We start from the raw sequence: 25,365 nt of genomic DNA on the forward strand, positions 1-25,365 counted from the left end.
TACTTAGAAGATTTGGGTTTTAATTTATTTATGTTTTGGAAGTCGATTCTTTAGATTTCACATTGTTACAAGCATTTCCCATTGGTGTACGTGGACAGCTATAAACAAATTGTAATTCCCACCTATAGCTCTCAAGCCGTTAGGTTACCCAGACATGGAAAATAGGGTACTAACACATTAGCAAATACTTATTTAACTAAAACAAGTTAAACATATACTCATTCAAAAATACAGAAGTAAGAAGTTTTGCTTATTCAAAGTACATTAAAATCCGTGTATTTATCATACCACTACGAAGAAAGAAAAATAGTAAATAGAGAAGTAATGAGTAATTGGGATATTGATGAGGAAAGGGCGAAGATTGCAAAGGCTAGTGAGTACCTGGCCTCGAGGTTTTCGGAGCATTTCAAGGACGGGTTTATGCCTAAGGCATTGATTATTTGTGGTTCAGGTTTATCAGGTATTCCTTCTAAGCTATCCACTGATGTTGTGCCGTTGTCGATTCCGTATGATCTTATTCCAGGTTTTAAAAAGAGTACTGTTCCTGGGCATTCAGGAAACCTTATCTTTGGTTACATGAGCGGATATCCAGTTGTGCTAATGAGTGGTAGACTTCACGGTTATGAGGGCAACACAATGCAGGAGACTGTTTTCCCTATTAGAGCCCTACACCACTTCAGCAAAGGTGTCATCAAGACATTAATAGTCACTAACGCGGCTGGTGGTGTAAACCCAGAATATAAACCTGGTGATATGATGTGTATTTACGATCACATAAATTTCCCTGGCTTAGCTGGCCAACATCCCCTGAAGGGACCAAACTTTGACGAAACTGGGCCAAGATTTTTGGCTCTTAGCGATGCTTATAGTCATGACCTGAGGAGGCTTCTATTTAACACCCACAAAGAATTAAATATGGATAGATTATTACATGAAGGTACATATTTCTTTGCATCTGGTCCAACTTTTGAATCACGTGCAGAATCTAGAATGATTCAGATACTTGGTGGTGACGCCGTTGGTATGAGCACGGTACCTGAGGTTATTGTCGCCAGACACTGCAACTGGAAGGTATTAGCATTAAGTTTAATAACAAATGCGGCTGTTGTCGAACATCCTGCAAGTGGCAAAGCTGAAGCTGAAGTTCCTATCGAATTTGGTAAAGCTTCTCATTCTGAAGTTCTTGAAACTGGAAAAGTGGCCTCACAAGATGTCGAAACCCTTATTGCAGCAGTAATCGGTAAACTCCCAAAATAAGTACAGTTGCTTGTCGTAGCATAGGAAACAAATCGCAAGAATATCTAATGATTCATCAGGTTTCAGAGGTTGTGTTTCTTATACTAGTGCATTGCACTTTGCGTGTCTCTGTTTTGTGTGTTCTTATGCGTTCTAATTATAGGCATCTATGTAGCGGACATAAATATTAAAAAAGAACTCTCTAAAGACTATTATACATTCATTAAACCTTACATAATCCAGTTAAATTGGTAAACATTTTTCTAATATAGTTTATTGATTTACTTCACCAGCAGATTCCCATTTACCATTCAAATTCTCTTTCCATAGGGTTACTCTATTATCACCGCCTGAAATAGCTAGAATGTTACCTGACAAAGACCAGCTAGCTCTCCATAGGACATCTGGAAATTCTTCAGCTGTCAATATAGTTCTCTTCCATGGTCCCTTATTGTTTTCTTGGGTCCAGATATTACATGTACGGTCTTGGGAAACACTAGCAATGTAAGAACGTTGTAGAACAGATGGAGACCAGGCGACATCTCTTACCCAATCGGAGTGACCCTCAAGTGTGTCTTCCACCAGGTAGGTTTGAGTTTCTGGATTGAACCTCCAAATCTTCACAAGGTTGTCAGCACCACCTGTAACAAATCTGCGAGCTTCTCTAGGAACTTCACCAGGGTTATTTCCTCCTTCAACAGTAGCGGGTGCCCACGAGGCTGCGTTAACACCAATTGCATGGGCATCGAAAACCATAGGAGCAGTAGTACCATTTTCTTTAAATTCAACAACAGACACCTTACCGTCAGAAGAAGCAACGAGTAATAGTGCACCATATTCATGGGGAGCCCATTGAACAGAATTAACTGAGGCAGTATGGACGGCATGGACCGCGATCTGAGACCACCTGTCGTTTTCTTCCTTCCAGATAATGACTTTACCATCATATGAACATGACGCTAGAATGGTACCAAACTTTGGATGCGCCCAATCAACCCTCCAAACTGGCCCTTCATGACCTGTCAAAGTGTCTACAAGCTTCTGGCTCTCACCCTCAACCTCAAAAATTCTAATTGTTTTATCAGACGAACAAGTAGCTAGTTTCTTACCGTAGTAATCCAAAACAGCATCATGAATCAAATCGTTATGAGCATTAGCTATCTCAACCATGTTAGTTATTTAAATTCTACAATATCTCTCTCTTTTCTCAACTTGATTTCTCTCGATAACCTTTCCTCTTATATGTAAAAAAGAAGTTAAAAAAATTAATAGCTCTGGAAATTCTAAGAATCGGCTTCAATCTGTATAAAATAAATGGTTTCCTAACTCAATCCAACTTCATAGATTAATATCGAATTGTTAACTGTTCCGAAATTTCATTGCACTTGGGCAATTAACCATTGACAATTTCTGGTTTCCATCATGTCACTCCGGGTAATACTGGGCATTAAATTCTATTTAGACTGCTTATAATTATTCACCAATAGTAGTATAATAGTATGGTATTTAAATATTTCAATAAGCTAATTGATATATTACTGAATATCAAAGAAATTAGTGCTGCCATATTTAGTTATTAATTGAATTAAATTAAAGTAAAATTAAACAATGTATATATAAAAGTTGTTTTCCGCCCGAATAAAAATGAATTATGATTAATAAAACCAAAAATGAATAAACCCATAAATTGAAAACCAAATCGATAAACAAATAAAAAACAAACAAACAAATAATACAGTCAAAATTAGGAGGGAATAATACAATTTAAGAATAAGAATAAGAATAAGAATAAAATGGAATTATGGCAAAGGCTAGCTTTTGTTGCTTATCATTTCAGATAATTCATAGAATAATGGGATTGTTTCTTCTGAATATAATCTCTTGTCCTTCCTCTTCCTATTAGTGACCGTTTCCCTTTTCAACATCCCTTGCATGTCGCTGTAGCTATTTTCTCGGTTTGTTCTATCAACCAAGGGTAAGGGATCACTGCTTCCCCTAAGCAACTCTAAAGATTTCTTAGTTCTTAGCCTCTCTCTATTTTTCTTATTTTCTGTTGCAAATACTCTTATCTTCTCATTCAACTTGTTACGCAATTGATCATCGCTTAACTTCTCCAGACTGCTACCAGCCACATGTGTTGGAGTCCAATTACCTTCATCAAATTGTGATTCATCATATACATCAAACTCTCTCATTGTTGCTTTTTGACTAAATATTTTAGGAGAAATACCAGAATACTCATATGTATGGTGATCATTGGCGTCTTCAGTAAATCTTTCCTCATTGTTGATTGAGAGTATACTTTCCAGTTCGTCGTTATCACTAATCGTCGTGATTACTGGTTTGAGTACACCCATCTGTTCAAAGTTGCTAACTTGATTTTCGATAGGAGATTTCAAAACATCTAAGAATAGGCCCTTTCCACTCATACTGGACCTACTATTTCCACTATTACTGAATATATTATACTTTGATCGTGTTCTCAGATTCTTTGTTATGACGTGCCGTATCTGATGTACATGATTGCTTAAGAGGGCCTGTATCTCCTTTTCCGGGACCTCGTTAGGTAGAGATAAGAGATTCTGTTCAAGTACCTGAAGATGGTATAAAACTTCATTTACAGTTCCATTATTATTACCATATTTACTATGGTAGGGATCTATTGTTGAAAGTGAATCTCTTCTCGCTTCTACAGCTTCAAGTTCCTCATCCTCTACCCAATACAACAATTCCTTCTGTTCATTAAGACTGCAGAAGAGATTATCCGTATCCTGATTGAATTTTTTTGTAACGGCAACCAGAGATCTCCATTCGGAAGACCTATCAGGATTAATGATATCTGCCTTGGGGAATATCTTATCTAATGCTATGGCAAACCCCTTCATCGTATACGGTTCACAATCTACACCACATCTCAGTGAAAGAAAACAACAAAGAATAAACTTGCGCAGTACTTCTGTTTGACTTATGATTTCATCTATCCTTATTAAACCTCCACCATGTCCCTGTGGATTTTTCAGAGCGTAAAGTGCATTTATTTGTATGCCATATATACCACAATACTTGGAGAGCTGTTCCATATTAGTGAAACTTATTAGGTATTCAGCAAACTGAAAATACTTGATAACTGTTAGTGTTCCAACTGAGAACAAGATTGGTTCTAGCTTCTCATTCTGATCTCGCACATCCAAATGTTTATTATAAAACTTCTTAAGCAACGTATCAAACCGCTGTGATTTCTTTACCATATTTTGTAATTGAATCAATAAAGAAAACTTTTTGTATTGGCTATGAAAATGTGACTGCTCATATCCTAAGTATAAAGTTATCAGAATTACTGTCACGATTTTCCTTCTAGCATATTTATTTTGCCCTAAAAGGTATTTTAGAAGAGAATATGCATTTCTATGAGTCCTTAGAAAATCCACAGTTTGTCTCAGTTCAAAATTTTTATTAACAGTATACACCTTAAGTGATCCTAATTTTGTTATCAAGGTCTTTTCCAATAAGTTATGACGGACTCCATTCTTATGGAAATCCATAATAGAGTTTGATATGCTATAAGACAATTGCCTTGGAGTGAAATCATTGAGCAAAGGTGATGTGATCAGCGTATACCTCAGTTCCTCTAAGAATTGTTCATCTGAAACCCACGAAACACTATGAAATACTTTATTCACTATCTCCTCATTCCAATTGTTCTTCCTGACTTTGTTCTGCCATTTGGATTGATCAGGTACCACACACGAATCCTTTTCACCTTTGGAATTAAGATCATCCTCAAAAACTACATGTTTAGGAACGGGATCAGCATATTTATTCATCACTCTGCCTCTCCAATTACTCAGAACATTGAAAGGTACTTCAACTTCCATATTCCCAATCGCAACAACAAATAATATTTATTTTATTTTTTGTTTTTGATCTCTTTCTTTCACACTCCACCCCACCAGCTAAAGGACTAAGTTATTGGATCTATCAGTTACTATTATCAAGATAAAGAAGTAATAATTAATATACAAATATAAAAAAGAGACTATAAACCGGGGTCGAAATTTTAATCACCGAATTTTCAATGTATTAAAAGAAAAAATAGTATTTAAATCAAATTAAATTCAAAGGAAAAAAAATTTACAGATCAGTAGAAAACAACAACAAAACTCCTCATCTCTCACAGATCAATGATTACTTGATTTCTCCACTAGCACAAATTTTTAACTCATTAGGTAGAGTATTATAATACTATTAATTTAATTTTTTTTTTTCTTTCAGTATTTCACTATATTTATTTGTTTACGATTTTTCTATATTCGGTATGATCCACAGAAACACCCGTATACTATTCAAATGAGTAAACAAAAGCAGTTACTAAAAGCAAATTCTTTACCGAGCGCATTGACACTTTTTTCGATACTGCTACTGTGTCTTCTAAGTGAAGACCTCGAACATAGAGAAAAGATCGAGGATTCCCAAATGGGGCAATGGAGAGGAAAACGAAAAAAAATTAAATTAAATGATTTCGCCCAGGATCGAACTGGGGACGTTCTGCGTGTTAAGCAGATGCCATAACCAACTAGACCACGAAACCATATTAACTTGATGATTTTTATATTTTTAAATAGTAATATAATCTTATATCCTACTTAGGTACGTACCAACCGCGTGACTGGAAAATTTTTTTTGCATTAGCAGTTGCAAACCCGGTTTTTATAGTTCTCATTGAAATTTGCGATGAGCTACAAATTTCAGATAGTGAACATTATCCTTTTATCTAGAAGAGCAAAAAGGATACCAGTCAATATATACATCTCGAAGGATATATATTACTTTTATCTATTGATAATCATTTGTTACTTATTGAGGAAGAAGAAAAATAATACTAAACCGGATAAATACAACAAACAAACATTATGATAGGTGGCGCTGAAGTTTTAGTTAGGCAACCAAAGAGGAAGAAGCTGTCTGAAGGTCTTGCAGTTACTCAGAAAGTGTTTGTGCGGTCTAGAAATGGTGGGGCCACTAAGATTGTTAGAGAACACTACTTGAGAAATGACATACCATGTATGTCTCGTGCTTGTACGAAATGTCCTGAGATTCTAGTACCAGATGCTAACAACGAACTACCTAAGTTTGTTCTTTCGGAAAACCCTGAGAAGGGTAAACTAGCTAAAATTGGCAAGCACTATGTTGTTTTAGATACCAACATTGTGCTCCATGCTATTGATTTACTAGAGAATCCCGACTGTTTCTTTGATGTTATTATTCCACAAATTGTACTAGATGAAGTTAGAAATAAGTCATACCCTGTGTACACAAGATTAAGAACTCTATGTAGAGATAGTGACGACAAAAAGAGATTCATTATCTTCCACAATGAATTCAATGAAAACACATTTGTCGAAAGACTGGAGAACGAAACTATTAATGATAGAAATGATAGAGCCATAAGAAAAACGTGTGAATGGTACGCAGATCACCTAAAGGAGCATGATATAAATATTATTCTTGTTTCTAATGATAGACTTAATAGAGAAGAAGCAAAGAAACAAAGTGAAAAACAGAGATACCATACATTAAGTTTGGTTCAATACATTGATCAATTGCCTAATGCTGAAGAGATAAAAGACCTCATTCCAAGTACCAGCGACTCTTTTGAAAAAGATAAGGATGTAGAAGCCGAAAGCATTTTCCCTGAGTACTATTCAAATGCAAGAATTATGGGTGGGTTGAAAAATGGTGTTCTTTATCAAGGTAATATTCAAATCTCCGAATATAACTTCTTAGAAGGTACGGTCAGCTTACCTAGGTTTTCTAAGCCAGTTTTGATCCGTGGTCAAAAGAATTTGAACAGAGCTTTCAACGGTGACCAAGTAATTGTAGAGCTTCTACCACAATCACAATGGAAAGCACCATCTACAATCGCTTTGGATTCGGAACATTTTGATGTCAACGATAATGCTGGTGATGGTAATGATGAAGAAGGTGGGGTATTGGCTTCAGAAGGATCCTCAGCCATTATTTCTGACAAGCAAAGAAGGCTTTTGGCTAAGGATGCTATCACTGCGCAACAATCGAAGAAGGTTCTCCCAACTGCTAGAGTTGTGGGTATAGTAAGAAGATCATGGAGACAATATGTTGGCCAAATAGCACCAAACTCTGTTGATTTGCAGAATGGTGGTACTCAAAACGTGTTTATCATCCTGATGGATAAATGCCTACCTAAAATAAGAATAAGAACCAGAAGAGCTAAGGAACTGATGGATAAAAGAATTGTAATTTCGATAGATTCCTGGCCAGAAACACATAAATATCCACTGGGCCATTTTGTAAGGGATCTTGGTGGCATAGAGACAGCCCAAGCAGAGACGGAGGCACTACTATTGGAACATGATGTTGAATATAGACCATTTTCTAAAAAGGTTTTGGACTGTTTACCAGCTGAAGGCCATGACTGGAAAGCTCCTGAGAAATTGGATGACCCAGAAGCTATTGCCAAGGATCCTCTATTGCCAAAGAGAAAAGACTTAAGAGATAAACTAATTTGCAGTATCGATCCTCCAAACTGTGTTGATATTGATGACGCTCTTCATGCTAAGAAACTACCTAACGGAAACTGGGAGGTTGGTGTCCATATTGCGGATGTTACCCATTTTGTTAAACCAGGTACTGCTCTAGATGCAGAAGGTGCTTCAAGAGGTACATCTGTTTACCTGGTCGATAAGCGTATTGATATGTTGCCAATGCTTTTAGGTACTGATTTATGTTCTCTTAAGCCATATGTCGATAGATTCGCCTTTTCTGTACTATGGGAGCTTGATGAGAACGCTGACATTGTCAATGTTGATTTTACTAAATCCGTCATTAGATCAAGAGAGGCTTTCTCTTATGAACAGGCTCAGATCAGAATAGATGATCCAAACAATAATGACGAGTTAACGCAAGGTATGAGAGCCCTTTTAGAACTATCCATCAAGCTGAAACAAAAGAGATTGGATGCAGGTGCCTTAAATCTGGCATCCCCAGAAGTAAAGGTTCATATGGATAGTGAAACCTCTGATCCAAATGAAGTCGAAATTAAAAAACTATTGGCAACGAATTCTTTAGTCGAAGAATTCATGCTTTTAGCTAATATATCTGTTGCTAGAAAAATATATGATGCTTTCCCACAAACAGCTATGCTGAGAAGACATGCAGCACCACCATCTACGAACTTCGAACTTCTAAATGAAATGTTGCAAACTAGAAAGGGTTTAACAATTTCCTTAGAATCTTCCAAGGCTCTTGCTGATTCTTTAGATAGATGTATCGATAAAAAGGATCCTTACTTCAATACATTGGTACGTATCATGTCCACTAGATGTATGATGGCAGCCCAATATTTCTACTCTGGTGCATACTCCTACAGTGATTTCAGACATTACGGTCTTGCGGTAGATATTTATACACATTTTACATCTCCAATTAGACGTTTTTGTGATGTTGTGGCACATAGGCAACTGGCTGGTGCAATTGGCTATGAACCTCTAAGTTTGACTCATAGAGATAAGACTAAGATGGACATGATTTGTAAGAATATTAACAGAAAACATAGAAATGCTCAATTTGCTGGTAGAGCTAGTATCGAGTACTATGTTGGCCAAGTTATGAGAAATAATGAATCAACTGAAACCGGTTATGTTATTAAGGTGTTCAATAATGGTATCGTGGTGTTGGTACCAAAATTCGGTGTGGAAGGATTAATAAGACTTGAAAATTTAACTGATGACACAGAATCTGCGAACTATGATGAAGTTGAATTCAAGCTGACATTCACGCATAAGGAAACAAAAACCATAAGAGAGATATACGTATTTGAAAAGGTTGACGTGCAAGTTAAGTCAGTGCTTGACCCAGTAACAAGTAAGCGTAAAGCCGAATTACTATTAATTTAAAGTAAGTACTAAAATTATTAAATTCAAATAAATTTACTATAAATAACTACACAAAAAAAGATTTGCCTACTTCTATGACTTTAAACATATTACAGTTAATATTAATAATAGTAAAAATTTAAAAAAATGCGCAAGCCCGGAATCGAACCGGGGGCCCAACGATGGCAACGTTGGATTTTACCACTAAACCACTTGCGCTTGTAATTTCTTGGAATTCAAGAACATTCGACAATTAACTATTAGTACGAGTGTGTAACTGAAAAATTTGTCACTTAATTTATTTTCTTTCAAGATGCTCATCGCAAAATTTATGTATACTAGATTACTCAAGCAAATATGTAAGTATATATTATAAATAGTAAGATTAGTTTTTACAAGGCGCAATTTAAATAATTGAGAAGGTATATTAATTCAAATCTGGAAAATAATGTCTGATACAGAACACTCTGCATTTGAAGAGGATAATTATAACTCAAAGCATAGCGATGTCTATCTAGCTTTAGTTGATACTCCTGTTAAAGTTGATGATGAGCTTAATATTGAGGATACTTTTATAGGTGGTGAACCATTGTGGCTTGATGAAAACTCCATACCTTCTGAGGAACTCCTAACATGTGGCTCTTGTAAGAAAAAAGACAACTTCAAGCTATTATTGCAAGCATTTTCACCATTAGATGTTGATCAAGTGTCTGATATCCAAACCAAATTGGGCCTCAAAGAAATATCTTCAGTAAACCCTGACGATGATAGAGTATTATACGTATTTATCTGTACGAAGTGCCAAAGAAAGCCTAATTCTATTCGTTGTATAAGAGGTGTCAAGAAGAATGTACCACAAACTGATAATACATTCTCTGCTAAACTTGATGCCGTTAGTGAAGGCAAGGACTTCAAGATTAATCCTTTCGATCTAAAGAAAACTGAAGATTCAAATCCCTTAGAAAATAATAAAAAAGAGGAATCAAATCCATTCGGTTCAAATCCATTCAACTCCCAAAATTCCGACAATCCTTTTAATAGCTTTAAGAAAAATAGTGAAGGAGAGGAACAACAGAAAACCCCAGAAAAGTCAGCTAAAGCTATTCAAAAGGCTGCCCAGTCGGAGCATGACTCAAAAGAGGACAAACAATATGATGAATCTAAGGCATTCAAAAATTACCTATTATATGTTGAAGAAGAATCTTTCAAAAATAAGAAGCCTGATCATTTAAAACTACCTAAGAACTTGAAAATAGATAAAGAAGCATTGGACTTAACGGGTACTGATGAAGAGGATCTCACCAAAAACCCAATTAAAGTCGATCCAAGGACCGAGAAGTTATCTAAATTCCTTGACGATGATACTTTTCAAAAATTTCAAGAAATTGTTGCTTACAATCCACATCAGGTACTTCGTTACGATTTAGGAGGGAAACCTCTCTTATACGCAGATACCAAAGTTGATCTTGTTTCCACTATACCAAATCCTTCATTCAATCCATCTAGTAAAAGAGTCTTTGAAATGCAATTAATGCCAAAGATGATCATGGATCTAGAAGATACAACCTCTATAAAAGGCGGCATGGAATGGGGAACCATCCTTATTTTTACTGATATTCAAAACTACATTCCAAATTATGATGATAATGACGTTGGTTATGTGGAAGAATGTGTAAGAGTCCAATGGGAATCATAATACCAAGTGTTTCAGATGAAATGCAATTATATATATACAAGATTTAATGCACGTATTTATTAGTATTTACAACTTTTTCCATGTAATTACAAGAACCGCTCTTGTTTGACATTTTCATAAACCAATATAGAATCGCCCTTTTTATAATCTTCAAAATTATTCTCAAATGTTATCCCACATTCATGTCCTTTAGTAACAGCAGCTATATCATCTTTACCATGTTTTAGTGTGGCTAATTTACCTTCGTAAACAATTTTGTTTCCTTCGCCTCTAGTAATTTGTATCAAAGAATTCCTATTAATTTGACCATTAACGACTTTACATCCCGCAATCTTAATTATTTTTTTTTTGAGGTTATACTCAAATATATCCCTGATTTCAACAGTTGCTAGGAATTTTTTTTGAAATATTGGCGTCAAATTATCTATCAGAATTTGCGTGACATCTTCAATCAGTTTATAGATAACGTTATACTGCCTAACTTTAACATTTAGTTTATTATTCAGAACGTCATTTGGAAGGGCCCCTAAATTAAAGCAAAGTATTTGACTATTTGTTATATTTGCCATTTTCAAATCGCCTTCAGTAGGTATCCCGACAGAGGCTTCAACAACTTTACAGCAAACCTCGTTATTTCCTAGATTTGCTATACTTCCTACTATGGCTTCAACAGAACCAGATACATCAGTCTTTACTATAAAATTTACTTCTTTGATTTTATTCTCTTCCTCTTTCGTGACTTCATCCAAATCTTCATCTACGTCCTTATTTGCTTTAATATGTTTCTCCATTGCCTCTTGAAGCCGTCTTTCATTCATTCTTTCGACTAATTGGCCATCCTTTTCGGTTTCTTCTAATTTAATTCTTTTTGCAATGTACTTCTTTGCAATTGCTTCACTTTTTACCTGAATAATCTCATCTCCTACATCGGGTAGCTCTTTCCAACCTGATATTTCTACAGCTTCTGCTGGTGGGGCTTTCTGAACTTGTTCTGCTCCATCACCACTTCCTTTCATATTTCTTACTTTACAATAAGTATTACCGCATATCAAAATATCACCACGTTTTACTGTACCTTTTTTGATGAGGACCGTGGCAGCATTACCAATCGTTTTCTTCACTTTACTTTCTAATATCCAACCTTCTGCAACTGTTTTAGGAGCGTTTTCAGCTCTGATATCCATTATATCGCTTAATATAACAATAGATTCTTCAAGAAGTTCCATATTTTCACCACTTTTGGCACTTATTGGTATCACTTGTACATCACCTCCAATCTTTTCAATTTCTATTCCTTGTCCAATCAAGTCATTCTCAACTTTAGTTAACATCTTCTCTTTTTGTCTAGTATCATGTATCTTGTCCATTTTAGTAATAGCTACAATGAGTTGATTTCCTGACTTCTTTATATGCTTAATGGCCTCAATGGTTTGTGGCATCACAGAATCCTCTACAGATACAACTAGGACAATAATATCAGTGATATTTGCACCTCTTTCTCTCATTTTCAAGAAAGCTGCATGTCCTGGTGTATCCAAAAAGGTAATCTTCCTATTAGAAACAGGTGTTACCACTTGAAATGCTCCGATATGTTGTGTTATACCACCATGTTCCAGCTCCACCACGGAAGATTTTCTTAAATAGTCTATAATAGTGGTTTTGCCATGATCAACATGTCCCATAATGGTAACAACTGGGGGTCGTCTTTGTAAAAGTGTAGGATTTATAGGGGATTTTAATTCATCATAAACATTACCTACCGTTAAATTAGAAGCAGAAGTTGATATATCGTAGTTATATTCCTGTAAGATCAGTTCAGTGAATTCCTTGGACAGTATATAATTATTTGTAACATTCTCAAATCCAAGCTTCTTTAAATCCCTTACTAAATCCTCTACCCTACAATTGATCAAATTCGATAATTTGTTTACGGAAATATAATTAGGAATGGTAAACGTTAGAGGCTTCGGTTCAGACCTCTTCTTTCTCCTCGATAATTTATTATTTCTAGAATAATTCAAGGACCAGGCACTAAAATTGTTTCGAATTGAATAATTGATTGCAGCTATGGGCCTGGGACATCTCGTCGTACTTCTTCCCAAGTAAAATAGCGGTTTCAGCATAGCCAAATATTAATCAACACTAAACTATAAGCGGAATTCAAACTAGTTGATACTGGTTTTAAATTTATGAATATGAAGTAAGTTAAAGCAGTCAGATAAGAACCAATTCGCTTCCTCTCTAACTATAGTATTAATCGGATGAGATTATGAGCTCCAAAATGTTTTAGCTATGTAATAAAAGTTGTTAAAATAGAAAGCAGGGTTTATTCCGATTAGAGATGAGTCTAGTACTGCTATGGGAATCGCAGCTTACTATTTAATCATTCAAGAGAGCACTACGAAATTTAATAGCTTACGAAATAATCACGTGCCTATAAATATATAATTGCATAATACCAAGATCAATAAATTGATTACATCTATATTTGAGGTCACTTTTAAATCATGCTGTAATAATATTAATTAATTGACAAGGAGTTTAAGGAGACAAATACAATAAATGAACATGAAGTTTGTATGACATTACAATTAAATTCTAAAGAGTAGACGATATGAAAAATGAATTCACCTAATAGATCAGTTTTTTATTTATAGTTATCATTATTATTATTTTTGTTATCGTTGCCGTAATTTTATATGTATTCATTTAACCTAGTATATTTAAGAATGTCTATGTATATATTTTTTTCTTGCAAAAACAATCAAAGCAGTTCCTTTTCATTAACTGATCCGTTTAAAAAAAAAAAGAATTACTCGAACATCTTGTTATACACACTCTTCTTGAAATCTTCATAATCAAAGGAAGATCTTCTTCTCTGATTACCTGGTCTCTGGCCTTGGGGTAGGTCCTGCATGTTGTCATTGACATGCTTCTCGACACCCATCGACTCAGCACCCTGGTTTAAACTGTTGTTTCTATTTTCATGCTCATTTTGTTCCTGAGATGTTATAGCATGTTTAGCATCCTGTAGATTCATATTCGTCGTATCAGTCAAATCACTTTTATGCACATTTAGAGCATCGATGTAATTGCTCGATCTACGCCTGGTTACAGGGAAAGGAGGATGAATATCGTCCTCTTTAGCCGTTGGTGGTGAATTAATATTTCTCAAACTCATTGTTATGTGTGTATTTCAGTAACTTTTTTAATTTATGTGGTATATGTTTACAGTTTTGAATATATAGATATATAATAAAGATAGTAATTTCAATAGAAGATAATTGCACATAAATATGTTACATTTTTATATTAATATTGGGATCAAGACGACATGCAAAAATAAGTTAAAAAGAAAGAAATGTCAGAAAAGACCATAGTGGGTATACAGTGGTTTTTCAATTATCCTACCCTGTGTCGCATAAACTTTTACAAATTGTCTATCAAGTTTTTTTGACAGATTTGTAGTTTTCTGTTCTAATTATAAAGATTTCTGTTAATGTTCAATTTCTAGACACCCCTCTTCCCATTGATCAGTGTAGACATGAATATATTACGTTTCCACTGAATGAGAATACATTAATCCCAATCCACTGGATTGTCAAAGGTTCATCAAGTCCAAAAACCCTTTGAACAAAGAAAAGACATGAGGGCCCCACACCAAACTTTCACGCAACCCCTAAAAAAACAAAATATAAATCATCAGAAAGAAGCATTTGCTCGCGGGAGCTGAGAGAGGGAGAGTGAGACAGTACTTTATACGGGGATTTAAGCAATAAGGCATCCCCATTGTTTAAAAGAGGGACATTCTAGAACAAAGGGTTTAAAACTATCATAGGGGGGTTCCTAAGGGGTGGGATCAGGTGCACAGGAGGTTAGTAAATAGGAAAACTGCTGTTTATGGAAAAGTATTGTGTATATAGCAGTGTGAAAAGATTGGGATGAGGGGGGGGCGTATAGAGAAACTCTTGGAAAAAGTACATAAATTTGGATATATTAAATTATATAGTATTGACTTGGATTATTGGTGGGAAAGATACGAAAAAATCATTGACGGGTAAAGAAGAGTCTGTCATTAAGGGGAGCACTATCTGGCTGTACCATTGTAGTTCTAAGGCTTGTATCTGTTCGTAATTTTCATTTAGGAGACGTTTCAAAGTACTCTGGGCGATTTGCTTAATTATATCTTGTTTATCCTTGATACCGTAGCGTAGTAAGAATTCTATAAGTGCGCAAACTACTAGATGGTCAGTGATTTCCAGCCGAGAGATAGTTGTATAGACCATAGTCCTGAAAGTAGCACCTTCATCCACTTTCTTGGATATGTTCCCGACCTTTATGGTGTATACGAATGTTTTATTCGTTTTCAGGTGAGGTAATAGTGCTCTCGCAATCTGATTTTGATCGTCCTTGTCTAGGTACAAGTATGCATCTACGTGTTGCGACCTCAAACCAACTAATATATCTATAATTTCAATAATCGATTGGAGATCCTTTAATGAGTTGTCATCTTTCTTTAAAAGTTCCCTTATGGTATAGAGTATCTGATCTTTTTTTTCGTGATTATCGCCAAGGATAAACTTCTGAATGTCTATCATCTGTAGGAGATCATAATCTTGATGTTTTAGATTCCCATTATTGTCTACTTTCTCAAAAAATTCCATAAATAAGGAATCAATTCGGAGATCAGAATTTAATCTATCTGCAACACCTTTTAGATACACTAAGCTACTTCTCAGAGAGTCTAACTCTTCTCCTGCATGGTATACAGCCTTTCCTCCAGCTTCAAACAACGAGTAGAAAAAATCAAGACTGTTTGAAACGATAGAGTAACACACTGTCTTGTATTCATTAATCTCAGATAGATGCATTTCATCAATCATTAATACACTACTACTGTTTTCGTCGTCTTCAAAATCAACAGTGAAACTGAGATCCTCATCGTAATTTGATGAAAGATCTGCATCTAACTCCTCCAAATATGCCTGTTGATCAACATCTTCAATATTAATATCAATCTGTTTTTCCTGGGGTATAATAAAATTATTGACGTTACTGGGTTTTGTTATTTTATTTTTCTTTTCCATATCAGATAGTGTGTTCGATAAAGCCTGTATTAGTGTCATTGAAAGTTCTAAAGAGAACTTGGTGTCAATCAAAGGGGAATTGTTATTTATAATAGTTGTTTGAAACATATAAGCCTTCATGTTGTTAATGATTCGAATGATTTTATCAACTTTCTTCGGCTCAGTTTCTGATTTCAACTCAGTTGCTTTGGTAGACAAAATTTGTTCTGCCTTAGTTTGGAATTTGTACCATATCTTGGACATAACTGCCAAGTTGTTCAAATTGAATAGGTCAAAATTATCACCCACCTCAAAAAGCCTTGCTCTTTCTATTAAGCAGTAAAATAAATTCTCAGTGGATTTGTTGAAAGTCTCAAAATCTTTTGTAACCTCCGCACATACTCTTAGAATTCGAATATCTAAGGGCCTTACTCTTCCATCGAAGCTTATTTCTATTAGTTTCTGTAATATCTCCTGATAACCTTGTAGTCCGGCTACAGAGTTCATCTTCATGTATTCAATCTTCATACAGTTAGCTAGTTTATAAATTTCGTCAGCCTGGTATTCTGTCTTATAATGATCATCAAACACCAGTTTGTTCTTCGTTACTGTAAACACAGTAATGTCTTTCTCATGGAGTAAGAAAACGATATTTCTTAATGCCTGCAAGAGGGTTTCGAGAGCCTCTTCATCACATTCAGTCATCTTGTCAATAATACGATTGAATACAAACCGCTCAATATAAGCCCACATGAGGTCCGGGGTCACAGACTCCTCAATTTGCTCCGAAAATAGCGATAACGTCAGTTTCGGTAAAATTTCAAAACATATCAACTGTTTCAGTTCCGGATCATCCCCAGTAACCAGTTCCGGCAGGTATATTTCCAACATCAGCCTATTGAAATCAAGTTGTATGTTCTTGATCTGAACAGGCTGTTTTAGAGCCATATACTTGATATCATTATCCGAAGTTCCTTTATACTGCTTAATGACTTCTAACACATTCATTATGATAAGATAGAATATTTGCTAACCGCTCTAATTTTTTATTAGTTTTATTAGTTTTTTTTTATCTTTCTTTGTTTGACTTTTGGTGATTCTAGATGTGTATATCGCCATCAATAGCTGTCAATTTGATAAAATGACTCAATTTTACAACTCATTGATGCATCCCATTGATATATAAATAGCTTTTTTTTCCTTTTTTTTTTTGTGCTTTGGTAAATTTAAAAAGCTCTCCCTTCTTCTCGCCCCCCCTGCACCTTCTTCTTACACCTTTCCTTTCCTTTTGCACCACCACAAGACAATATTGAAAACACTGCTCCAAACAGGAATCGAACAGCTGCGTTTTGGAATTATAAAATTAAAAAAAGAGAAACCGGTGATATAGCTATTATCACCGGCCGCAGAACTATATAACAAAGTACGAAGTATTTAAGTGTAAAGAGGTACAATGGGTTACCCTGAGTATCGACTTTGTTTTCTTTCTTTTGTTATTCTTCTTTTCTAGATCTAAGGATTGTATTACATATTAACAAAAAAAGAAAGAAATTTCGAAGTATGCTAGCATATAACTGCATACGTATCAATGTAATAAGTATGAAGTTTGAAAAATGCTGGTATTGCACTATGTGGTGCACTATGTATGCACGTTTTTTCTATTATTTCATACCTGTCATACGCCTTGTTCTATGTTGAAGGTAGTAGTAACATCTTTTCGGACTTCAAATTATTTATGCTGGGCACTTGATAAGTTTCTTTCTTTCTTTTATTTAATTGTTCATTCTAGAATTACCTACTTTTAATTCCTTTATATACATTTCGTTTCATTGATGTTCATATATATGCAGATATTATATAAATTCATTTATCATGTTTGAAGTTCATCGTGTATGAGATCATCGTGTTGAGATTATTGTGTCGAGCCCATCTTATTGAGATCATCCAGTGTAGAGATAGTGTAGAGATCATAGTGTAGAGATCATAGTGTAGAGATCATAGTAGAGACTATTAATTTAATTTATTTCTTTTTTATATTTAATATAATTATATTATATATATAAAAAAAAGAAAGAAACTTAAAAAAGCAAAGATAATATTTCGCTAAGAGACGTATAAAGTAACTGAAAAAATAATTAAAGGGTTCTCTCTTATAGAAATTCAAAAATAATTTTAATCAGATAAATCGAAGCTCAACTTTCCTGTTTTTTCTTATTTGCACCTTTATAACAAAAATTATATCTTATTTTAAAGTCTTGTAAAATAAAACTCAAAAGAAACAAACAACCACGTATCATATAATAACTGCAAATGTTGTCCAGCAAAAATAGCAGTTCTAAGGACCCTTTGTTGTTTGATATCCGTTTAAACAATGTAGAGGATGATATCATTCTTTTGAAGGGCAATGCTGAGGAAGCTTCCTCTGTATTTTTATCCGGGACTGTGGTCTTCTCTGTACAACAACCGGTTCATATCAAGAACATGTCATTGAGACTCAATGGTAAAATATACATGAATGTTCCAATGAAGAACCAGCCCAAGGGCCAAGTGATTAAATACAACAAGGTACAACGCAGGTTTTACCTTCACCAATGGGATAACTTCAACATAAAAAATTATTTTGCAAATCTGTATGACAATTATGGTAAGACTACGATATCTAGCGAATCTGGATTTACCCCAGAAGAAAGGAAAATAAGTGAGAATCTAATGAAAAGAAAAAGAGCTAAATCAACAAACTCGATTCTTTCATTTGGTAGCTCTTCATCTCTGACATCCTCTAACTATCACACTTTGGTTAGGGGTAACTATGAATTTCCCTTTAATGCTGTTCTGCCAGGATCTTTAACTGAAAGTATAGAAGGACTACCTAATGCGGCAGTGACGTATACAATCGAAGCTATTATAGAAAGACCGAAATTAGCTGACTTGATTTGCCGGAGACATCTGAGAGTCATCAGAACGTTAAGACCCGATGCTCTAGAATTAACGGAAACTATCTCAGTGGATAATACATGGCCTGAAAAGGTTGATTACTCCATCAGCATACCAGCAAAAGCTGTTCCAATTGGTTCTAGTACATCAATAGACATCGTTATATCACCATTACTAAAAGGTTTGAGATTAGGACCCGTAAAAATCCATTTAGTAGAAAATACTCAACTATGCTCATCCTTTGGTATTACAGATTTGGGTGACCGATTAGTGAGTAAAGTAAAGATCAAGGATCCGTTCGGGCATCTCGCCAAATTAAGAAGAAGGAAACATGCACCTGTAACATTGACTGATGGAGAACAAGATTTCGATAGCGATGAGTTAGAGTTCCAAGATAATTGGACTATAAATACCGCAATTGATATCCCATCGAATCTTCTAAAATGTGCACAAGACTGTGCCGTTTTAAACAGCATCAAGGTTCGTCATAAACTAAAGTTTGTTATTTGTCTGATAAATCCTGACGGGCATGTGTCCGAACTAAGAGCATCTTTACCCATAATGCTATTTATATCTCCATTTGTTCCAGTTAAAACGAAAACACCGGAAGCAATCGAAAGAGACATAAAGCAATTTGGTTCATATCCAAATTTGCTAATAAACAAGCCGAGTATTAATATTGGTTCTTCATCTGGGAATACTAGCCCGATTTTACTACAAGATGCTAGTTTGGCTCTAGATGATGATAATATCATAAATGAGAACGAGGATATCCTGTTTACGCGGTCAAGATCAGCTGTTGAATTATGTTCTATGGCTAATACTAATACTGAATTCAATCAGTCTGTAAATGGGCTTATGGTCCCCCCAGACTATGGTAGTCATGTTTATGATAGAGTCTGGAATGGTAGAATGTCTCCAGTAGAAATTGCTACTCCAACACCAGTGGGACTTGGTATAAACAATGTCAATTCAGGGACAAGCACTCCCATAGGTCTTGGGAGTGAAATTAATTTAGAACAATTAAATGCTGATCTACAAGGATTAAGTATGGAACGTGCTAGCTCTGCTGATGCCCAGCTAAACCAAACGTATTTTACAGAAATAGAAAGATTTCCAGCAAGCCCTTCTCTCACACCTGCATATGCGAATATATCAAGAGACGCTTCATTCCCAAACGTGGCATCGTCTTCTTCCTTAAGGAATGACTTTCAAAATAAAGATATTTCTCGGGTTCCTTCATATGATAAAGCCCTGAAAAGTGAGGTTCTAGGTGACGATTTACCACCTGCTTATCCAGAAGAGAGCCAGATCGATAATACCGAAACATTACAGTTAGAAAGGCCACAATTTACTCATCAGAAATCGAACTCATCTTTGACTGTTCCTAGCAGAAGATACTCGAATAATAATCTCAGTCGTAGTAACAATAGCTCTTCATCATCTTTAAACATTTTACCAAGCAATGGGTCTGGATATATTCAATCACCAAACCCATCCAATTATCAAAAGAATAGTACTGTCAACAAGAAGTTCGCATTTGGAATGACACCTGTAGATCTCACTAATGAGGAACAGTCTTCATCTGTACCAATGCAGAGATCTTCATCTAAAGGAAATCTCTCTCCTAGCCATAAGTCTGGTTCCTTCGCAAGTTTAGTGGAAATATTTACAAAGAAAAAATAGGACTACTAAAAAGCTTCTTTTATAGATTTATGACCGTTTATATTCATGATAAATAACTAGAAAAATATAAAAAAGAAAAGATATCTAATCTGAATATGTTGGAAGCTGACAGATCAATTGAATCTGAAAGTAGTGGTTTCTAGATACTAAACTATACCATTTGATTTATCTTAACAATCATCAATTCATTATGGGCGTGTGGCGTAGTTGGTAGCGCGCTCCCTTAGCATGGGAGAGGTCTTCGGTTCGATTCCGGACTCGTCCAATTCTTTTTTATTGTCAGCACTGCTGTTTTTATATTTTAACTTTATAGAATTACTAACTACATGTTTTTCAAATATTTAGTTGTTCTCTTTCATAATATCATATATTTTTGAAAATAATTTTTTAGATAAATTATACAAACATGTGTGCAAATGCAAATAAACAAAATGATAAGTTAAACATACTAATCAGTATGAACGACCGAACATACAGTATTGAGCAGCAGCACGTTCACATTTAATACACTTTTGACCTTCAGGTAGAGCTGGTTGTTCAAATGGAATACATAGTGATTTAGCGCCCATACTTGGAGCCTTGTCATCTTCTTCAAATTCTTCACCGTCATCCTTTCTAGCAGAAGAATCCTTGATATCCTCTTCACATTCCATTACACCACACCATGGAGCCAAAATAACGTTCTTCTTGTTCAAAGCAGGAACGAAATCCTTCCATTCATTGACTAGTACTCTGTGACTGTCGTATAGTTCCTTAGCCTTGTTAAACAAGTCATTGTGTAGTTCATCCAAAATTTCTGGAACACGAGATTCCAATTCATCCAGCTTCACAACGTACTTACGAGAGTCATTTCTACGTACAATCATAACTTGTCCTTGTTCGATATCCTTTGGACCAATTTCAATACGTAATGGAATACCCTTCAATTCATATTGGGAGAACTTCCAACCAGGAGTGTAGTTGTCATTGTAATCACCAATAGCTCTAATGGAGGCCTTCTTCAAGCGGTCCTCGACATTCTTAGCAGATTCGTGAATGTGCTTACGTTGTTCATCAGAAGTCTTCTTGGTGATACCAACTGGAATGACAACAGCTTGGTTGTCAGCAACTCTAGGTGGAATGACCAGACCTTTGTTGTCAGAGTGAATCATCGTCATAACACCGATACTACGGGTAGAAAAACCCCAGGAGTTTTGGTAAGCAAAGATCTTTGGATGTTCAGAACCCAATGGGTTTTCAACAGAGAAGTTGAACATCTTAGAGAAGTTCTGGCCTAGGTAGTGAGAGGTAGCACCTTGGATACCACGACCAGTCTCTGGAATGTAACCTTCACAGGTAGTCGTGAAGTCGGCACCAGCGAACTTCTCCTTTTCGGTCTTCTTACCCTTTACAACTGGAACTGCTAGCAATTCCTCGTAAATACCAGCATAGAAGTCCAAAATTTGCATAACTTCATCAACAGCTTCTTGCTTTTCCAAAAATGCAGTGTGACCCTCTTGCCACAAGAATTCTCTGGTTCTTAGGAAAGGTTGTGGGTGCTTGAATTCCCATCTAACGACAGAGTTCCACTGGTTCAACTTCAATGGCAAGTCTCTGTAAGATTGAACCCACTTGGCATAGTAAGGGTAAATAACAGTCTCAGAAGTTGGTCTAATGGCGATTGGTTCTTCTAGATCAGAGGTACCAGCCTTAGTGACCCATGCGACTTCTGGAGCGAAACCTTCGACGTGGTCCTTTTCCTTCTCTAGGACACGGGAAGAAACGAACATTGGGAAGTAAGCGTTCTTAACACCGATGCTTCTAATCTTGGCGTTGAAGTACTCTTGGATAGCTTCCCAAATAGCATAAGATGGAGGTCTCAAGATGTAACAACCAGAGACATCATAGTAGTCCAACATTTCACCCTTGGTAACAATCTGTTGGTACCAGCCGGAGAAGTCTTTGGACTTGTCAACGGTAATACCAATCAACTTGGCATCCTCTAGGGCAGCGCTCTTCTGAGCAACCTTGGCAGCTTTATCCTTAGCTGGAGCGGCCTCCTTCTTCACCTCAACAGAGAAGTCAACTTCTTGTCTGTATTCGGCAAACTGGTCCAAATAGCTGCATAGCTCGGATTTCTTAATAGTCAACGTGTCGTTTAGCTGCAAAGCGGTCTCTGGAGAAACCTCCTTCAAGTTAGCATCAATCAACAACTTGAACTCGGTTTCAGCACTCTTCAAGTGAGCCAGAGTGAAAGACTTAGCAGTGTCACATTGGAAGAAACTCTTGAACAAATCATCACGAGCTAACCTTGGGTCCTTCAACCCAGAAGCCTGAGCAATAACTGGAGATGGTGTGTTAGTGCTCTGCAAAGCAACTACAACAATTGGCACAGGAGTAGCTGTCTTAGCTGTCTTAGGCTTGAAAACAAGAGACTTCACAGCAACAGCATCAGCTGGCTTATCAGCCAAACACAACTTAGCAAATTGTTCCTCAACAGACATTCCTTTTTTGGTTCAAGTACTTTTACTATTTCTGCTTAAGCTTACAATTACCCCTTAAAACGAAAAAAATTTACTTATATACTCCAAATTAACAAGGTAAATAAGAACTCCGCAATACAGTTAACTTTCAAGCTTTTTGTTTATAATATGTTGTTCCTGATATCACTGCATACGCCATACACCTCCAACGCAAAGGGCATCGCAAAAAAAAAATTTTTTTTGTTTTTTTTTCAAATTTTTTCATCAAAGTTTTTTTTCATCAAAATTTTTTTTTGGTTGCGTTGTTGGTTTTGGTTAGTTAGAAAGCGGCGTAGGAGCGGGGAATATGTCCGATGGGTCATTTCTTAAGTGGGATGAGCTTCTATGGGATTGAGAACAAGTTTTGTTTTCTATTCACTTCATGTCATATTAATCATTTTCTATAACGTTATTAGCTTTTTCTAAGTTCAATTGATTGCTTTTTTATTTTTATATTTTTTTTTATGAGATATTGTAAAGGTAGATCAATATAATCATAACAAAAAAACTGACAAATGTCTTTTTATATTAACGAGAAGACCGGTGCTGATGAAGCCGGTGCTGGTACGCAAGAGAAGCCATTCCAGACTCCTGCTTTTGCTCTATACTCTGCTGAGACTGACGCTGAGCCTAAGTTGTTTGTCTTTAAGGAGGCTGACAACGAGTACCAGGAGATTTCTGCCTCTGCTTTGAAGAAAGCCCGTAAGGGTTGTGACGGTCTAAAGAAGAAGGCTGCCAAGGCCAAGGAACAAGAATTGAAGAAGCAACAGCAACAAGCTGACAATGCTGCTAAGCAGATGGCCGCTTTGAACATCAAGATTGAGGAGGATAAGGCTCTACCAGCAGCCCAGAAGGCCAGAATCAACCAGTCTTACTCTAAGGTCGGTGAAAGAGTCAAGGTTTCCGGTTGGATCCACAGATTGCGTTCCAACAAGAAGGTTGTCTTCATTGTCCTAAGAGACGGTTCTGGGTTCTTGCAATCCGTCCTAACCGGTGACTTGGCTATCGCCCAACAAACTTTGGACTTGACCATTGAATCTACTGTCACTCTATACGGTACCGTTACCAAGGTGCCAGAAGGTAAATCTGCCCCAGGTGGTGTTGAATTGGTTGTAGACTACTACGAGATCGTCGGCTTGGCTCCATCCGGTGACGATGCTTTCACTAACAAGATTGCCGAAGGTGCTGACCCATCTCTACTTCTAGACCAACGTCATTTGACCCTAAGAGGTGAGACTCTATCTGCCGTCATGAAGGTTCGTGCCTCTCTAATGAAGTCCATCAGACGTGTTTTTGAAGAAGAAAGCTTGACTGAAGTTACCCCACCATGTATGGTCCAAACTCAAGTTGAAGGTGGTTCCACCCTTTTCAAGCTAGACTACTACGGTGAAGAAGCTTACCTAACCCAGAGTTCTCAATTATACTTAGAAACATGTTTGCCAGCTCTTGGTGACGTGTACTGTATCCAAGAATCTTTCCGTGCCGAAAAGTCTCACACTAGAAGACATTTGTCTGAATATACTCACATTGAAGCCGAATTGGCCTTCCTAACATTTGACGATTTATTGGATCACATTGAACGTGTTATCTGTAAGACTGTCCAATACATTCTAGAAGACCCAGTTGCTGGTCCATTGGTCAAGCAATTGAACCCAGACTTTGTTGCTCCACAATACCCATTCAAGAGATTGGAGTACAAGGACGCCATTGAATGGTTGAAAGAACACGGTATTAAGAACGAAGAAGGTGAAGAGTTCCAGTTTGGTGACGATATTGCTGAAGCCGCTGAAAGAAAGATGACTGACACTATCGGTGTTCCAATCCTTCTAACAAAGTTCCCAGCTGAAATCAAATCTTTCTACATGCCACGTTGTAAGGATGACAACCGTGTTACCGAATCTGTTGACGTTTTGATGCCAACTGTCGGTGAAATCACTGGTGGTTCTATGAGAATTAACACTGAAGAAGAATTGCTAGCTGGTTTCAAGCGTGAAGGTATTGACCCAAAGGCCTACTACTGGTTTATTGACCAAAGAAAGTATGGTACATGTCCTCACGGTGGTTACGGTCTGGGTACCGAACGTATTCTAGCATGGTTATGTGATAGATTCACTGTTAGAGATTGTTCCTTATACCCACGTTTCTCTGGTAGATGTAAGCCATAAACTAATTACGCTAATATAAATCTATTAATAGTGTAGTCATTTTTGCACATCGTATGATTGTAAATACTGTTTATTTCCTCGTTCTGTTGGTAATTTTAATTTTGCTTAGTTAATATACTGAATATATGTATTTATAGCCAATATCGTACGTAAGTTGAAAACTGATATGAG

At 36.2% G+C, this 25,365-nt stretch overlaps 11 protein-coding genes across 11 annotated transcripts; 5 read left to right on the forward strand and 6 right to left on the reverse strand.

Moving 5' to 3' along the window:
• Positions 1 to 324: 324 nt before the first annotated feature.
• On the forward strand, positions 325 to 1,257 carry PNP1 (purine-nucleoside phosphorylase; the record flags this gene model as incomplete). Its single annotated transcript, XM_071051564.1, has 1 exon — positions 325 to 1,257. One exon carries the CDS (start codon positions 325 to 327, stop codon positions 1,255 to 1,257), a length of 933 nt encoding a protein of 310 aa, XP_070907593.1.
• A 252-nt stretch (positions 1,258 to 1,509) lies between these two features.
• On the reverse strand, positions 1,510 to 2,406 carry SEC13 (GTPase-activating protein SEC13; the record flags this gene model as incomplete). Its single annotated transcript, XM_071051565.1, has 1 exon — positions 1,510 to 2,406. The coding sequence occupies one exon, from the start codon at positions 2,404 to 2,406 to the stop codon at positions 1,510 to 1,512; it is 897 nt and encodes a 298-aa protein (XP_070907594.1).
• Positions 2,407 to 3,047: 641 nt separating this feature from the next.
• Positions 3,048 to 5,111, reverse strand: INP2 (Inp2p; the record flags this gene model as incomplete). The annotated part of the gene is made up of 1 exon (XM_071051566.1): positions 3,048 to 5,111. The coding sequence occupies one exon, from the start codon at positions 5,109 to 5,111 to the stop codon at positions 3,048 to 3,050; it is 2,064 nt and encodes a 687-aa protein (XP_070907595.1).
• Positions 5,112 to 6,146: 1,035 nt separating this feature from the next.
• On the forward strand, positions 6,147 to 9,167 carry DIS3 (exosome catalytic subunit DIS3; the record flags this gene model as incomplete). The annotated part of the gene is made up of 1 exon (XM_071051567.1): positions 6,147 to 9,167. The coding sequence occupies one exon, from the start codon at positions 6,147 to 6,149 to the stop codon at positions 9,165 to 9,167; it is 3,021 nt and encodes a 1,006-aa protein (XP_070907596.1).
• Positions 9,168 to 9,594: 427 nt separating this feature from the next.
• Positions 9,595 to 10,842, forward strand: TSR4 (small subunit rRNA maturation protein TSR4; the record flags this gene model as incomplete). Its single annotated transcript, XM_071051568.1, has 1 exon — positions 9,595 to 10,842. One exon carries the CDS (start codon positions 9,595 to 9,597, stop codon positions 10,840 to 10,842), a length of 1,248 nt encoding a protein of 415 aa, XP_070907597.1.
• An 86-nt stretch (positions 10,843 to 10,928) lies between these two features.
• IFM1 (translation initiation factor 2) lies at positions 10,929 to 12,965 on the reverse strand (the record flags this gene model as incomplete). The annotated part of the gene is made up of 1 exon (XM_071051569.1): positions 10,929 to 12,965. The coding sequence occupies one exon, from the start codon at positions 12,963 to 12,965 to the stop codon at positions 10,929 to 10,931; it is 2,037 nt and encodes a 678-aa protein (XP_070907598.1).
• A 689-nt stretch (positions 12,966 to 13,654) lies between these two features.
• Positions 13,655 to 14,023, reverse strand: RNJ42_01405 (uncharacterized protein; the record flags this gene model as incomplete). Its single annotated transcript, XM_071051570.1, has 1 exon — positions 13,655 to 14,023. The coding sequence occupies one exon, from the start codon at positions 14,021 to 14,023 to the stop codon at positions 13,655 to 13,657; it is 369 nt and encodes a 122-aa protein (XP_070907599.1).
• An 820-nt stretch (positions 14,024 to 14,843) lies between these two features.
• LAG2 (Lag2p) lies at positions 14,844 to 16,916 on the reverse strand (the record flags this gene model as incomplete). The annotated part of the gene is made up of 1 exon (XM_071051571.1): positions 14,844 to 16,916. The coding sequence occupies one exon, from the start codon at positions 16,914 to 16,916 to the stop codon at positions 14,844 to 14,846; it is 2,073 nt and encodes a 690-aa protein (XP_070907600.1).
• A 1,302-nt stretch (positions 16,917 to 18,218) lies between these two features.
• RNJ42_01407 (arrestin family protein) lies at positions 18,219 to 20,528 on the forward strand (the record flags this gene model as incomplete). The annotated part of the gene is made up of 1 exon (XM_071051572.1): positions 18,219 to 20,528. The coding sequence occupies one exon, from the start codon at positions 18,219 to 18,221 to the stop codon at positions 20,526 to 20,528; it is 2,310 nt and encodes a 769-aa protein (XP_070907601.1).
• A 452-nt stretch (positions 20,529 to 20,980) lies between these two features.
• On the reverse strand, positions 20,981 to 23,011 carry RNJ42_01408 (proline--tRNA ligase; the record flags this gene model as incomplete). Its single annotated transcript, XM_071051573.1, has 1 exon — positions 20,981 to 23,011. One exon carries the CDS (start codon positions 23,009 to 23,011, stop codon positions 20,981 to 20,983), a length of 2,031 nt encoding a protein of 676 aa, XP_070907602.1.
• Positions 23,012 to 23,544: 533 nt separating this feature from the next.
• DED81 (asparagine--tRNA ligase DED81) lies at positions 23,545 to 25,194 on the forward strand (the record flags this gene model as incomplete). The annotated part of the gene is made up of 1 exon (XM_071051574.1): positions 23,545 to 25,194. One exon carries the CDS (start codon positions 23,545 to 23,547, stop codon positions 25,192 to 25,194), a length of 1,650 nt encoding a protein of 549 aa, XP_070907603.1.
• Positions 25,195 to 25,365: the final 171 nt, after the last annotated feature.

This window comes from Nakaseomyces bracarensis (assembly GCF_045282275.1).
Source record: "Nakaseomyces bracarensis strain CBM3 chromosome Unknown Scaff6_1, whole genome shotgun sequence".
NCBI classification, from domain to species: domain Eukaryota; kingdom Fungi; phylum Ascomycota; class Saccharomycetes; order Saccharomycetales; family Saccharomycetaceae; genus Nakaseomyces; species Nakaseomyces bracarensis.